Source organism: Arachis hypogaea, chromosome 20 (genome assembly GCF_003086295.3).
Source record: "Arachis hypogaea cultivar Tifrunner chromosome 20, arahy.Tifrunner.gnm2.J5K5, whole genome shotgun sequence".
NCBI classification, from domain to species: domain Eukaryota; kingdom Viridiplantae; phylum Streptophyta; class Magnoliopsida; order Fabales; family Fabaceae; genus Arachis; species Arachis hypogaea.
The window spans coordinates 126107089-126121238 of record NC_092055.1 but is presented as its reverse complement, the minus strand read 5'-3'; the positions used below and the strand labels follow the sequence as shown (position 1 = coordinate 126121238).

The following is a 14150-nucleotide window of genomic DNA, read 5'->3' as shown; positions in this document are numbered from 1 at the left end:
TGGACGACCCAGTGCACTTGTTGGTTAGTTGTGCGGAATTGCAAAAGTGTGATTGTAATTTCATGCACCAGATATCCAATCTCTTTCATAATTGTCATGCGTGCTTTATTTTCTATTTAGCAGCAGCAATCTCTTTCATATCTTACTCTTAATAGCTGATTCTTTTCAAATCAAATCAAATTATCATATATATTAATGCCAATCCTAAAACTTTATAATACAAATAATCACACTATAAATTAGAATCAATTCTTAATCAATCAACTAAATTTTGTCGTCATAATAAATAATGAAATATTTTTCAAATTCAACAAATAAAATTAAAAAAAAAAGAACAAAGAAAAAAAAGCTACAAGGCGGCTATTTTTCCATATCCTTTTTCAGAATAATTTGCAAATTATTAAGAGTCTTAATTTATTTTCTTAATTTTTTTTAATTTTTTAATAAAAAATTGTGGTATTTGATTTCTTTTATGTCTTTAAAAATAATATATATTTAAAGTAGATGCCAATAGAGCCTTTGGTGCTATGCCCTTGGAACAGGTTGGTGGACAAAGATTTAGTGGGGTGAGGAGGGGAATTTGAGAATGGTGATAAGAGCGATGGTGATGAATACAAAGAAGAGTTAGAAAGACATTGTAAAAAACAATGAGGGTCTAAAAATATATAATTGGGATAAAAATTAATAGATAAAGTATATTTTTTATTTTTAAGATTTGTAATTTTCTTAAAAATAATTCTAATATTTAATTTTATTTAATTTTATTTTTAATATTTTTTATTTATTTAATTTTGTCTTTTAATATTTTTGATTTATTTCAAAATTATTCATAAATATTTTTAATTTTGTTTCTAACATTTCAAATAGAGCTAACATTTAAGGGTAATTTTAATATAAATCTCAAATGTTAAAGACAAAACTAAATAATTTAAACATTAAGAATATTTTTAAAAAAAATTACAAATATTAAAGACAAAAAACATACTTTACCTAAAATTAATATATTTGATTGTTAGCATAATAAATTTGTTTGGAATAGGTATGTAGACCTAATACATAAGTAGCCTAAATCTTTACCTAGCAGTCAATCATTTCTTGCCTGAGATGTCAAAGGATAAGATAACATGTGATAGTGGAACATGAATATCGGTTTCTCATAAAAATCATAAATAACAATGTATGCTTGTTAGCAAATTATGTAGTATTTGGTATCTCACTCCAATCCATATTAAAAAATAAGGAGTAAAAGTGAAAGCGCAAAATTTATTCAATTCACAAAAAGAATATTAAATACTTTACAAAAAAAAATATAATATAATAAAATTATAAAATTAAATTATCACTTTATTCTAATTAAATTTTTAACAAGATATAAAGTAGTAATTGATGATATTATTTTATCTTAACAAAATCTCTTTAGAAAATTCTAAATGAGTAATCATTATACTCAAACCAAATTATTGACACATAAATATAAATACGAAGTGATAATTTGCGGTATTCGGGTCTGTCACTACAAAAAAAAAAAGGTTAAAATGGCGGTTTTTTAAGGTAATTACGGCGGTTACAACCGTCATTATTACCGAAAATGGCGCCCTCAAGAAACGCCGGAATTCTGGGCGTCATTCTGGTTATTACGGCGGTTTTCAGAAAACCGCCGTAATAACCAGTGGATAATACGGCGGTTTTTTGGCGGTTAAAACAGCGGTTTTAACCAAATAAAATGGCGGTTTGTTGGTGTTTATAATGGCGGTTTGTAACCGCCGTTTTTACCTGGGTTTAATGGCATCTTCTCGTTTAAAATGGCGTTTCTAACCGCCATTTTTACCTGGGTTTAATGGCATCCTTCTTGTTTAAAATGGCGTTTATAACCGCCGTTTTTACCTGTATTTAATGGCATCCTTTTCATTTAAAATGGCATTTTTTAACTGTCGTTTTTACCAGGATATAATGACACCATTTTCGTTTAAAATGGCATTTTTTAACTGCCGTTTTTACCAGGATATAATGGCACCATTTTCGTTTAAAATGGCGTTTTTAGCTGTCGTTTTTACCTAATTGCAATTTTATACTTTTTAAAATGAGATTGAAACTATGTATTTAAAGTGACATTTTTAGAATTCAAACTTTAAAATCTCATAATAACCAAAAAGCATAAGCTTAAACATCATAACAAGATTTTTAATTCATACACAGTCTCCGAAAATAAAAAATCATAATCCAAAAACAAAGTATCAAAGATTACATTTTTTAATAATTTGTCTTAACATATATCTATAATACTTAATACATAAAATCTTTATCATACAAGATCATGCTTCTTTGTTGCTCGCTCCAGAAGACCTACTTCCTAACTCTCTTGGTGATGGAATCTCACTCTCTTGATCCAATCCCTACAACAAAAATATAATTATGAGCACAATAAAAAAGGATATAAAACTGAATCTGAAACTATTAATATAAAATTATTCAATCAAAAAAGAAAAGAGGATCAAATTTCTGGTCAACAAGGTCCCTCATCATCTTCAAAATTAGACCTTGAACTAAGATTAGGGCTTGATCCTCCACAAGGATCTAATTCATCATCAGCTAGCTACTACTTCAATCTAATTTTGGTTATTATAATATTAACTTAGCTTCTTTAAAATGTTTTTTAGCTTTCTTGCTTGCACCTTTTCATAGGAATCAATTGTTGGTAGGCTTTTAATTAAAAAAGTTAAAGCTAGCTTCCAAAGTCAAATTTTAAATTGACCCAGATTCCCTTAAGATTCCAAATATTACACATGGATAAGGTATTAAGAACATAAATTGTATTTGTACCTGTGAAATTTGTCGAGTAGGGAACATTCCAGCCAATTCCACTGGAATTTTACCTCCTTCCTTAGAAGTAATATAGGAGACTAGTGCTTGCAATTGCGCTTTAACGGTATCCAACTCTTCTTGCACATTTGGACTACAAGTAGATGATGTGCCAGCATCATTTGAAGACCCTAAATTCATCTGACTAATTCTTGTAGTGTTGTTCTTGAAAGCAACTGTTGGAACAGCTCCCATGCCTAAACCTCGAACACGACCAGGGTGCTCTTTCCCAAGAACTACTCCAAGAGCATCAAGAGGAGAATTAACGGTTGATTCCACCGCTTGTTGACTACTATATGCTTCAATCTTCTCCTACATATACAAAAAGAAAGGGAAAGAATCAAACATAATATTATCTTATAAAAAAGAAAGAAAAAGAAATACAAATAAGTTACTTATTGCACTTTAGACTTACCGCTATTTCTTTAGCCTTTTCATTAACATAACTTCCATCTATTTTTCTGTGAGTGATATCCCACATTTGAACCCTACTAACTTCTTTTCCCGTCTCTTCCATCTAAAATTCAAGAAAAGTAGAAAGACTCAATCAAGAAATATATCATCCAAGAAAAGATATGCATAAAATTAAGTAACTAACAGCAACAATATGTTCTATTTGAGAAGCAAAAAAGGAATTTAGAGAAGCAGACAAGGAAGTTAGAAAAATTAAGTAACTAACAGCAACAATATGTTCTATTTGAAAGCCCTGTTTTTCAGTGAAAGTTTTAAGCCATTAAATTAACCCAAGTGGCAAGCAAGATTAAATGTTTATTGTTATTTTCTTTTTCTAAATGCTACCAGCTTCTATTCTTTTGGTTGCACTATCAAGGTTGAACGAAAATGTGCATCAGTGAATGCAGAATGCCTACTAGATACTACCTAACTAACAAATAATTATTCAGCACCGAAAAAATAAAAGCACAAATACATCAACATATATATATATATATATATATATATATATATATATATATATATATATATATATATATATATAATTATTTTATGTTTTTGATTACCAATTCAGCCCTTCTTCTTGCAATTGATTTAGCACCCGAAGTATGAGAAATTATTTGTTTTTGCCGAATTTCTTGATTCCTCTTACAAAGATTCTGCAAGATTAATTTGGACACAATTAATTTGGACACAAAGATTCTCTTAACTTCCTATCAGCCAACTTAAACCATTGAATAAGTTCAGCTTCAAAATAATTAACTCTCAGTGAATCCAACAGTCTTAATTACTCACTAACAGTGATAGAACTCACATGAAATAATTCATTAATTTTTCTTTATTATAAATTTATAATAGTAACTCACTAACAGTGATAAAACTAACAGTGATGTTTGATTCTAGTGTAACTCAAATTCCAGAACTCGTAAACAAAATTTCCAATTTAAGACTTATAATAGTAAGTTAATAACCACACATGGTTACTCAGATTTGATCCAGAGATGACAAACTACTCCAATGTAACGATCAATTATACTTATTTAATTATGGTATATATTATATTTTATACTTTTCGTACACTTCTCTAAATAAAATATTTCTTTTCACATAATAATGTTTTCCTTTATACATTAGACTAGAAGAAGAAAGACGATATAATAATATAACAACTAGCTACTTGCAGCTCTAATTAATACACAACTAGCTACTTGATATTTTATTATATAACTAAAAAAATTATACTCCTTCTGATTTCAAAGAATTATTTAAGGCTTTTTAGTGGGACAACATTTAACTAAGATTGTAAGTACTTACCTAAGTTTCAGGCTTCAAATGATATTCTACAAATAAAGCCCATTGATCAAGAGCAATATCTTCTGGTGTATTATTTATAATCTCAGTTTTACTCATCCTCGGATCATAAAACTCATTCCAAAGCTTTATCCTATGTTCCCTCCATTTTTTGTCAAGCGATTGGAGTAGAAATCGTTTGGCCAAGCTATCACACACTTTGAAGCAAAATCGAGCCTTTAATATGGAACAAAGAATATATATTAACTAACAAATATAACTAAATAATGACAAAGAAATAAGCTTTAGAGTTTAAGTAATTTTCTTACTTGGAAAAAAATATTCCATTGATTTTCAAAAAGCTCTCTGGAATGTCTGACCACTTATCAAAACTGATTGAAAATGCTACACAATCAGTGGCCAATTGCCCACAAACTCCTGCAAGGAGTCCGGTTGCTTCTCCTATTGCTGCATGTTGTCTATCAAAATTGACAACTATGCGCAAACCTTCTGGCAAATTATGCACATCCTTCACTAATAAATGAAGACGTGTACTATTTTCATATTCATCTAAAATAAATAAATAAATATAAATAAATGAGTAATTGAGCAACATAATTTCAGTAAATAAATATAAATAAATATCCACTGCAAGATAAATATCATTATTAAAACAAGAAAATAATGTACTATATATTCTCGTAACATAATTTCAGTAAAGGATACATTAGAGTAATTACAATCATGTTAGAGATTAAATTTATTCTTTGCTATACGAGATAATTTAAGTTATCAAAGGTGTAATTAATAAGTGAAGCACTAGAGTTTATATATATATATATATATATAGAAAGAAAAGATTAGCTTAGTGATAAATGATTATTAAACTTTTATGCTTGAACTAGAGTTTATATATCTTTGACAGGATAATGATTTGGGATTTGTATGTATATATTTGGCCTTATGCGTTAGTCCTGTAGCATTATTGTCCACGTTCTTTAAATTCAATTGAATGATCCCTCTATATATATAGTCATATACTATATATAGTCTATGCCCATTGCTGGACCCAATTATGTCCTTTCAATTATTTGAAAAGATTAATATAGAACAGGAATAACAACAATAAGAAAAGCAAACACACTACAAATTAGGATCAAATTACATATATTTAGAGATGACAAAAAAAATTCGAATTGCGGATACTTGTAAAAATTACTTGGGACAGAAAAAAAATTAGAGATCCATTAAATATTTACAAAGACGGAAGATTTATCACCACGAATAAATAAAAATGGTGGCAAAAATTAAAGTATCTATCTTATGAAAATTTGTTAAATTCTATTAAAGTGAAATTATTTAAATACTTCTTATATATACGATGTAAGTATATGTTTAACTCTTTTTTTCAGTTTTATTTAAAAACAAATTAAATTAAAAATGATGTATATAATATCTAAATATGCACTAATTAACTATTTAAATTTATATCATTATATAAAGGGAGATTTGAAATTCCAAGTACTCTTGTGAATGAGGAGTATGCTGACAGTTACTTGACAGAAGAGAAAGGCAAGAAGGAATCTGCTTCTTCAAAGTTCATTGACTTGTGCAATCTTAAACAACTATTTCATTTTATTAATCTGTTTGACAAGTTTAATCCTTTCATCAATTAATATATTTAAATATAGCTTATTTTTAAAAATCTTAAAGAAATTGGTGATTGGAACCAGCAAGTATAATTAAAGGTACAAATACTAATTATTACAATACCCTGTCTTTGCAATATATGAAATTAAATTAATTTTTATAACACTAGTTTGTTTTTTTCTGAGAAGCCAAGTTATTTGTATTATTTGAATGAGTAGGAAAAAATTTGTCTAGAAAGGAGACAAGGCATGGCAAACAAGATACTGAAGAATTTATAGCAGAGACATGTGATGTTAAAATCATAAGAGAAGGAGAGGAAGTGATTGATCAGAAATATAATCATGTGAATTGCATAGTAAATGGACAATTTACTATGATAGAAATATAATCATAAATAATTACCTTATTGTTTTGTTGCTCTAGACCATGTACTAACAAGGTGTTAACAAGGTGTCTCCCTCTCAGCATTACCAAATTTGATTCAGTGATTTTGATATCACTATCTTTTTTACTCAAATAGATTTGAAAGCTTTCTACTTACAGCATTGAATTCCTGAAACTAAAGCCACACAACACAACACAGCAACAGCAATTGAGAAATAATACATTAAAAAAATTTGACAACCAGCAGAATTTATTGCTTTTAACCAACACTTTTAGTTATTAATCAAATTTCTTTAGTACTGAGAATTCCTTTTTTTTTTCGTCTTTCATTTCCCTTGATAAATATAACTACTAGAATAACACATTTACACATTTGTTAAACATTCTAGCATGAAAAAAAAAATCAATTTTACCAATTTTCAGAGATGAAAAAAGAAAGAAAGAATCTTCAAAGTTATACTACTCCCAACATGTTAATGTATGGACAAAGAGCCTACAAAAATTTGGTTACTGAAAGATGGCCTGCATTTATCTACTAGTATGCACCTTCAATAAAGTAATTTCATTGTCGCATAAGTTTTTTATTTTATTTTATCTTTAAGATAGTGAATTTAAAAGCTAATTAATTTAGTAGGCAAACAAAACAAAACTCAAATGACATCATGTTTTTTCAAATAAAAAAAAAGAAAAAAGAAAAACAAATTAATGACTGTATGATAAAGTACATGTTGTCAAATATTTTTTACTAACAGCTGGCAACTGAAAAATAGCAAACTTAGTTACAGAACTTCTTGCAGTCAAATCAATAGCACCCTGAAATTAATCAGCAAGAAACCAAAACTAAAAACCTGAACAATATAACACCTTGATCGAGGATTTTTTTTTTAAAAAGCATAAAGAAAAAGAAAAAAGGTGACAATGCAATAACGACTTATGTACCACCTTGTGGTCATAGAGCATTTGCTCGCGAAGAATACAACCAACAACACAATAATTTGACCGGGTTTGAATTTTTATTTAATAAGATTTTTTCCATGTACCTGATATATGACGCAGCCCGCTGGAACCAATTTCAGTGTCTGACAACACTAGACTTCTCAAGAGAGTGAGGCCTGAATGAACAAATAATTGTTAATATAAAGTTAATCCAAAGCTACATTTGGTAAACTCCAGAAATTTAATAGTAAACCTGTCAAATTGGCAAGCCCTTCATCGCCTATTTTGCAGGAATCCAAATTTACTAAACCTGGACCCAGAAAATAAATAAATGAGGATATGAAGGATAACTGGAAAATTCAAAATAAACTAGCAGCGCATGCATGGTGTAAATTAAGGACATGGTCTTTTCTTCACATTCTGAATTTTTGTAACAGTAATTCTGAAATAGCATAAATTCAGAAAATGTATTGGTGAGAAAAATATACTCAGAAGCAGCATGTGGAAAAGACAGTCACCATAACAAAAGGCAGAGAAATTAGAAGCACCTTTCAGATGTACTAAACAGGCATCTGTGATCCTGTTAAATGCCAGACTTAGCCTCTTCAAGGTTTTAAGACCTACAGGAAATTGTAAGCAGACTGTTAAACCATGAATTCATATTTTCATCATTAGAGCTACAAGTACAAACTTGGCAGAGGAAGTCCTCAAGTTTGGTCATTAGAAAATAGAATCAGTCTTACTAGAGAGGTTCTCAAATTCTTCATCAGAAAGACAGCACCTTCAGATATGAATGTTTTAAGTTGCATAAAAACTAACTATATTGTATACAACAAATACAGATTAAGGCATCTACTATGATGGATTTGCATGATACTGACATCATGTCTATAAAGCATATCAAAGGGGTGAAAAGACATCTACTGATCGATGGAGACATCTTCAATTCTTGTATTTTTATTTGATTTGATATAATTTTAACCTTTCTGTCTTCAAAATCTATACAAGATTATGGTTTGGAGAATGAAGAGAACTTAGATTCCTATGGCTACAAATGAAATCCGACACCATTTTATTCCCTAATCCTTTTAAAAACAGAATTAATTAACTCTTCTAAACATCAATCAGCAGAGATTTGAAGGACAGTTCACACACATGGGACCAAAAGAAAAATTGCTAATGTGTCTAAGTGCAAGGGTTCAGTTAATGCAAAAAAACATTGAACAGAGCAAGGGCAGCAGAGCTAAACACTACAGAGATAAACAACATAGCTTTGCTTGAAAGAACCAAAAAAGAACCAAAGAGGCAAATAGAGAAATTGAAATTGGAGCAGTTTTTTTTTTTGAGATCTAAGATCTAAGATCGGAGATCAGAGAAACATCTTAATAGAAGTAAGCAATAGAAGATCTGAGTTCAGAGAGAGAGAGAGGAAGGAGTAAAGTTAAGAAAGAAGACCTGAGATCGTCGTCAATCACCCCCGCACCAACGTTAATCCAATGCTTCAAGGAAGACCCAAAAATCCCTAACAGAGCTGCAGAGAAACAAAAACCCCAAAAAATCAGCACCAAAAGCAATTTTGAAACCCTAACCCAAACAAAAACAAAGAAATTGGTTCCTTCTGGAATCGAAATGCTGAGATCAGTAGCCACCAGAACCTTGCCTCTCGCCGGAATCTTCGTCTCCACAGCACAAAAGAAAAAACAAAATAAAACAGCATTTCAATTTAACTTGAGAGGGAGAGGTACCTGGAGAGATTGTAACCGGCGGAGAGAGGAGAAGCCCTAGAAGGAAGAACGGCGTTGTTGGAGAGGTACCTGGAGAGATTGTAACAGCATTTCAACATAGATTTTACACGGAGGAGGTGATGAACGTTGTTTGTTCAGAGAGGAGATCGTAACCAGAGCATTGTTCAGAGAGGAGATGATGAACGTTGTTTCTTACCTTTACGTTGTTTGTTGGTGTAACCAGATCGTAACCAGAGAGCAGAGAGGAGAAGCCCTAGATAGAACGAAGAACGGCGTTGAATGAGCCAGGATTACAATTTTTTTCATTTTATATGCGTGTGAAAATGGCGGTTCAAACCGCCATAATCACCAGAACCGCCAGAATGTATAAAGCCAATTACGGCAGCAGCAACAATTGCCATAATGTCTCGATATTATGGTGGTTCTTTAAAACCGCCTTAATATCAATGCCATTTTAACCCTTTTTTTTGTAGTGTGTCTTTAGTAAGCTTAAATGTTTTGAGCTTTTGTGATAAGCACAATAAATAATTTATAAATAGGCCCCAAATGGGGGTTTAATAATAATTATTAAATTTTTATTTTTATTATAAATATTTTTAAAATTCATTTAGAAAATCTTAAATTTGTTATCTTCATTTAGTGACTAAACCCACTAACACACTCTCTGCTCTCGTTCTCTTCCCTTTTCACAGAATCCACTGCCGTCAACAACAATCCCTACCCACTGCCATCAACCGCAACAATAATCCCTATCCATTGCCTTTCTCTTCCCTTTTCATAGAACCCACTGCCATCAACAATAATCCCTACCCATTGCCATCAACCTCTCTTTCTCTTCCCTTTTCACAGAACCCACGTCTACTGCCAATTTATTTGAGAATTTCCTTTTCAGTTTCAGAGTGCCGTCGTTCTTTCTGCCTTCATCGTGCACCGCGTCTTTTCGTCGTTCTCAGCGTCGTCCCCCCTTCATTTCTACACTTCAAGAATTTCAATGAATTTGTGTTTGGGTTGATTTAGGGTTTGATCAATGAGATCAATGAGTTCCTGGATTTGTCAATTGCATAGAATTTTTCAATTAAGAACATAAAGCAATTAAAAAAAATGGTGGAAAGAAGCTGTGATATTTTTTTTATATTCAATAGATTGTTTTTCTTGTTTATCTTGAAAATTGAAATGAAGTTGTTTTCTCTGTTAATATGTGCTGCAATTTGTAGTTTCTCAGGGGTATTTTTGTTATAGTAAGTTGATCTAAACATGAATTTGTGCTTGGTTGAATGTCATAATAGATATTGCTTTCTCAAATTTTGCAGGTACAATTAGAAGCTTAGTTTGGTTAGAGGTATAGCTTGATGGCACAGTTTCAAATAAAATCTTAATCTTTATCATCTGTCACTGCTGCTTCTAAATCAGTTTCAGGTCAACCATCTCAACAATCCATCAAGTTAACTTTTGTAGGATAATTTGCTGGCACAAACTGTCATAATACACTAATTTAAATGTAATTTTTTTCTCTCTAGAATTAAAAAAGATGTAATGTTACTCCTTGAAATATAAGAGCATTTCTATGTGATTTTAAGAGAATACCATGTCTATGAACATTATATATTCTGCAGTGATCATCATGTGAACAGAAATTTTCACAAGGTTCATCACTTGTGGTTACTCAATAGCACTTGCTGCACATAAGATCAAAGGTGTCTTAACTTTTAAATAGAAAAAAAAAAATTGAAAAAATCTAGTTATCAACATAGTTAATTAATATTTTTTTTAAATATCAATTGAAAATAATTATGACCAATCTCAATCTTTATTTAAATATTCCATTTCTATTCTAATACTAAAATTCCTATTTTCATGGCTTGATCTTGTTGGAAAGTTTCATTAACGGTCACTTTTGGAAACTCTTACTTTTACCAAATGTTGTAGCATATATACATTATTCCTTTTTGATGATATAGCAAAGAAATGCATGGCGTGTCTCGTAGAGTGCAACAATTTTTGGTCCCAAAACCTCACATAAAGGAATCTTTGTATTACACAGACCTCTTAAACCATTGCAAAACCACCAATTGCATAAAACAGATGCATGCCCAGATTGTTGTTAATGGTCACTAATATCAATTTCATACTGGAATCAAGTCATTTGATGAATTGTCACAATGTTTCGTAAATATTATAAAACTAAATAAGTGAACATGAATAATATTTAGTGAAGATTGATCCTCTCGAACTCTTTTATTCATAACTTGATAAAACAATTTGTAAACTGATAAAACAAAGTGTATTGTTTCTTTTGACTAATTACTGAGATAGAAGCTATCCTAAGGGAACTGGAAATTAATAATCCATTAAAGTGTTAAACCAATAAGGGGCTAAATAGGCATCTTGATCTTGAAAACCAAAAATTTTAACATTTTGGTTGTCTTTGGATCGGTGATATCTTATATAAGCTAATTTGTAAACTCTTAAGGAAAAAATCAAATAACATTGTTGCATAAGATCCAAATATTGTTAAACAACTTGATGAAATAGGCAAAAAAACTAGTATCAAATAACATAAATTACAACAAGGTTAAGTAAAAACAAGGTTGAGTACAAATTAGTTTGCAATCAGCCCCAGCGCAAAGATCCTATTTCCTCTTTCAGAATGAATTGTGGAAGCTATGTTGTTCCTGCCTTTCCTTTAGAGCAACATTAAGTTTATCCTTTGAAGAATCACTCTGTTGTGAAGAGACAGATTTCGTAGCAGTTAATGATTGTTTCTATCCCAAGTCAGTGGATACAGAAGGAAAACTAGCAGACGCTTCCCCCACTGATTGTGAGTTATTCAAAAGATTTCCTACTCTTTGTTCAATGTCTGTAGACATTCTAATTTACAGAACACTTAAAAAAGTTAAGTACATTTCTAAATCCTTCCACACAAAACAGAAATCAGACATTGAAAAAGGGAAGATATACTCTATTTCCTTCTGTGTTGATCCATGACGCTCGTCAAGATCTGCACGGTAATCAGGCAAAGGAACTTTGCTTACAACTAGAGTTTTCCCTTTATTATAAGCATGGCTTTCTTTTCCCAAGCATCTTCATCTTCCCTATCTTGTCCCACCACTCATTCTCATCAAGCACCTCCTTCTTCTGCACCCCACCAAAATTAAAAATAAAATCAATATTATCAATAAATATTTGAAGTATCTATATCCTAAGTTCCTAACCAAACCAATATAGCACTAACTATTCAACTTGGGAGTGATTATTATCAAACACATCATACACAGAAAAAAAGAGCTTTTCCCAGCTAGATTGCATTGACTACATGTATAAGACTACGCCATTATATCATCTTATCAGTCATATCCATTTCAAACCATTTAAACCCTACTATACAACAATCACAGCGTTAATAATAAAACTAATTTAAATATCTCTCTACTATCTATACTAAAGCAATATTGAGTTAACAGAAAGTGAGATACATTACATACCTCCTTCAACCTCTTTCTTTTCAGCCTACAGTCAACCAACTTAATCAATAAAAGAGAAGAAAAATCTCAACTTTAATTCAGTAAAGCTCCCCAATTGTGAAATTTCCAAGAATAGTGAACCTCACTTACCACATAAGAATCTCCATTTTCCAAACATCAAATAAAAATATATAAAAAATGAAACATTATTAAAAAAATTTGAAAAACAGGGTAAGTACTTGTTTGCGTTCCTAGACCTAGCAGCAGACTCACGATTCTTGATCATGCGTCTCTGCTTCTGAAGGCTGGCCTTGTCCACTGGTTCCTCCACCGCCCTTCTCTTCTCCTTTGCCACCGCAACTGCCCCTTCTCCTTCACCACTACCGCCTCCTGATGATAACGAGGGTGCTGAGACTCCACTTGCCACCGCAGCATGAATCCCATTGGCAAAAGGCTCAGCCGCGGAGGAGGATGAGCCTTCAACGGCGGACACCTGCGGAAACTGATGAGGAACAGGATGATGATTATGAAGAGGAGCAACAGCGGTGATGTCGTCATCAGTGACGGCAGCGCTTTTTGAGAGCAAAGCCTCAAGGGTAGGGGAAGAAGCGGAGGGTCATCGCGAAGAGGAAGAAGGTAGCAAGCAGTTGAAATGAGGGTTTAGTTCTGAAATTTTATATGGGGCAATTTTAAAATATCAAAAAATTTGTATCTCTTATTGTAATTCATAATAAATTATAAATAAATTAAATATAAACCATTAGATTGTTTATCAATCTAATCCAATGGTTTAAATTGTATGGTGCATTAGATCAGCTCAAAAGACCTGAGCTGATTTTAGACAGACCCGCGATACTCTATCTAAAAATAAGTTTTAATTATACTCAAAATAGCAAATTAAATGATGTAAACACTTAACCTAAATACCAAAAAAATTACCAAAAATATAAGACTAATCTTTTTCAATCAAAAGAGTGACTAATGACTTGGTATAATAAAACAAATGTCGAGACACAACAATAATAAAAAAAAAACTTACAAATTACTTTCCAATTCTTACTTATAAAAAATACCATACATTAATTTACGCATAACCATCTATTTGTACTAGTCTTATAGTGGTATATGTAACACTCTTATTAACAGAATGTCATACTTTCGACTGCGTCATTCTGATAACGAAGAATATTCCGACGACTCTCATATATTTAATAATAAGATAAGAGCCTTTAAATTAAAACCGTATAAACTTTTCTTCGAAAAACTAAAATACTTTTTCTCAATAATGTACATACATGCATACATACATACAAATCAATCACAACACTTCATACATATATTTATATATATAATAATAAGAGTCCTTTATATA

The 14150-nt window shown here is 31.0% G+C and overlaps 2 protein-coding genes across 5 annotated transcripts; both read right to left on the bottom strand.

Moving 5' to 3' along the window:
* Window positions 1-2111: 2111 nt before the first annotated feature.
* LOC112786309 (uncharacterized) lies at window positions 2112-9778 on the bottom strand. Of its 4 annotated transcripts, none has more exons than XM_072229576.1 (13): window positions 9514-9748; window positions 9318-9386; window positions 9028-9103; window positions 8121-8192; window positions 7826-7882; window positions 7677-7748; window positions 6655-6811; window positions 4932-5172; window positions 4627-4839; window positions 3879-3971; window positions 3275-3376; window positions 2821-3171; window positions 2112-2393 (listed from the first exon to the last, which is right to left on the bottom strand). In XM_072229576.1, exons 11-13 carry the CDS (start codon window positions 3374-3376, stop codon window positions 2313-2315), a joined length of 534 nt encoding a protein of 177 aa, XP_072085677.1. In that variant the 5' UTR covers window positions 3879-3971; window positions 4627-4839; window positions 4932-5172; window positions 6655-6811; window positions 7677-7748; window positions 7826-7882; window positions 8121-8192; window positions 9028-9103; window positions 9318-9386; window positions 9514-9748; the 3' UTR covers window positions 2112-2312. The 4 variants fall into 4 exon arrangements, with proteins under 4 accessions (XP_072085677.1, XP_072085678.1, XP_072085679.1 ...); XM_072229577.1 differs by having other exon boundaries at window positions 4932-5136; window positions 9514-9745; XM_072229578.1 differs by lacking the exon at window positions 3879-3971 and having other exon boundaries at window positions 9514-9778.
* Window positions 9779-11782: 2004 nt separating this feature from the next.
* On the bottom strand, window positions 11783-13394 carry LOC112786308 (uncharacterized; the record flags this gene model as incomplete). The annotated part of the gene is made up of 3 exons (XM_025829698.3): window positions 11783-12452; window positions 12800-12824; window positions 13018-13394. Coding segments are annotated over 3 exons (486 nt in total), but the record flags the coding sequence as incomplete, so codon positions are not given.
* Window positions 13395-14150: the final 756 nt, after the last annotated feature.

What these genes read in the sequence shown, in the direction of transcription:
- LOC112786309 (XM_072229578.1), bottom strand. Translation starts at nt 3,376, where the DNA reads ATGGAAGAGACGGGAAAAGAAGTTAGTAGGGTTCAAATGTGGGATATC. An exon ending in AAAAGGCTAAAGAAATAGCG is followed by an intron (nt 3,172 to 3,274) that starts GTAAGTCTAAAG and finishes TTGTATATGTAG; the next exon opens with GAGAAGATTGAAGCATATAG. An exon ending in CTACTCGACAAATTTCACAG is followed by an intron (nt 2,394 to 2,820) that starts GTACAAATACAA and finishes TTTTTGTTGTAG; the next exon opens with GGATTGGATCAAGAGAGTGA.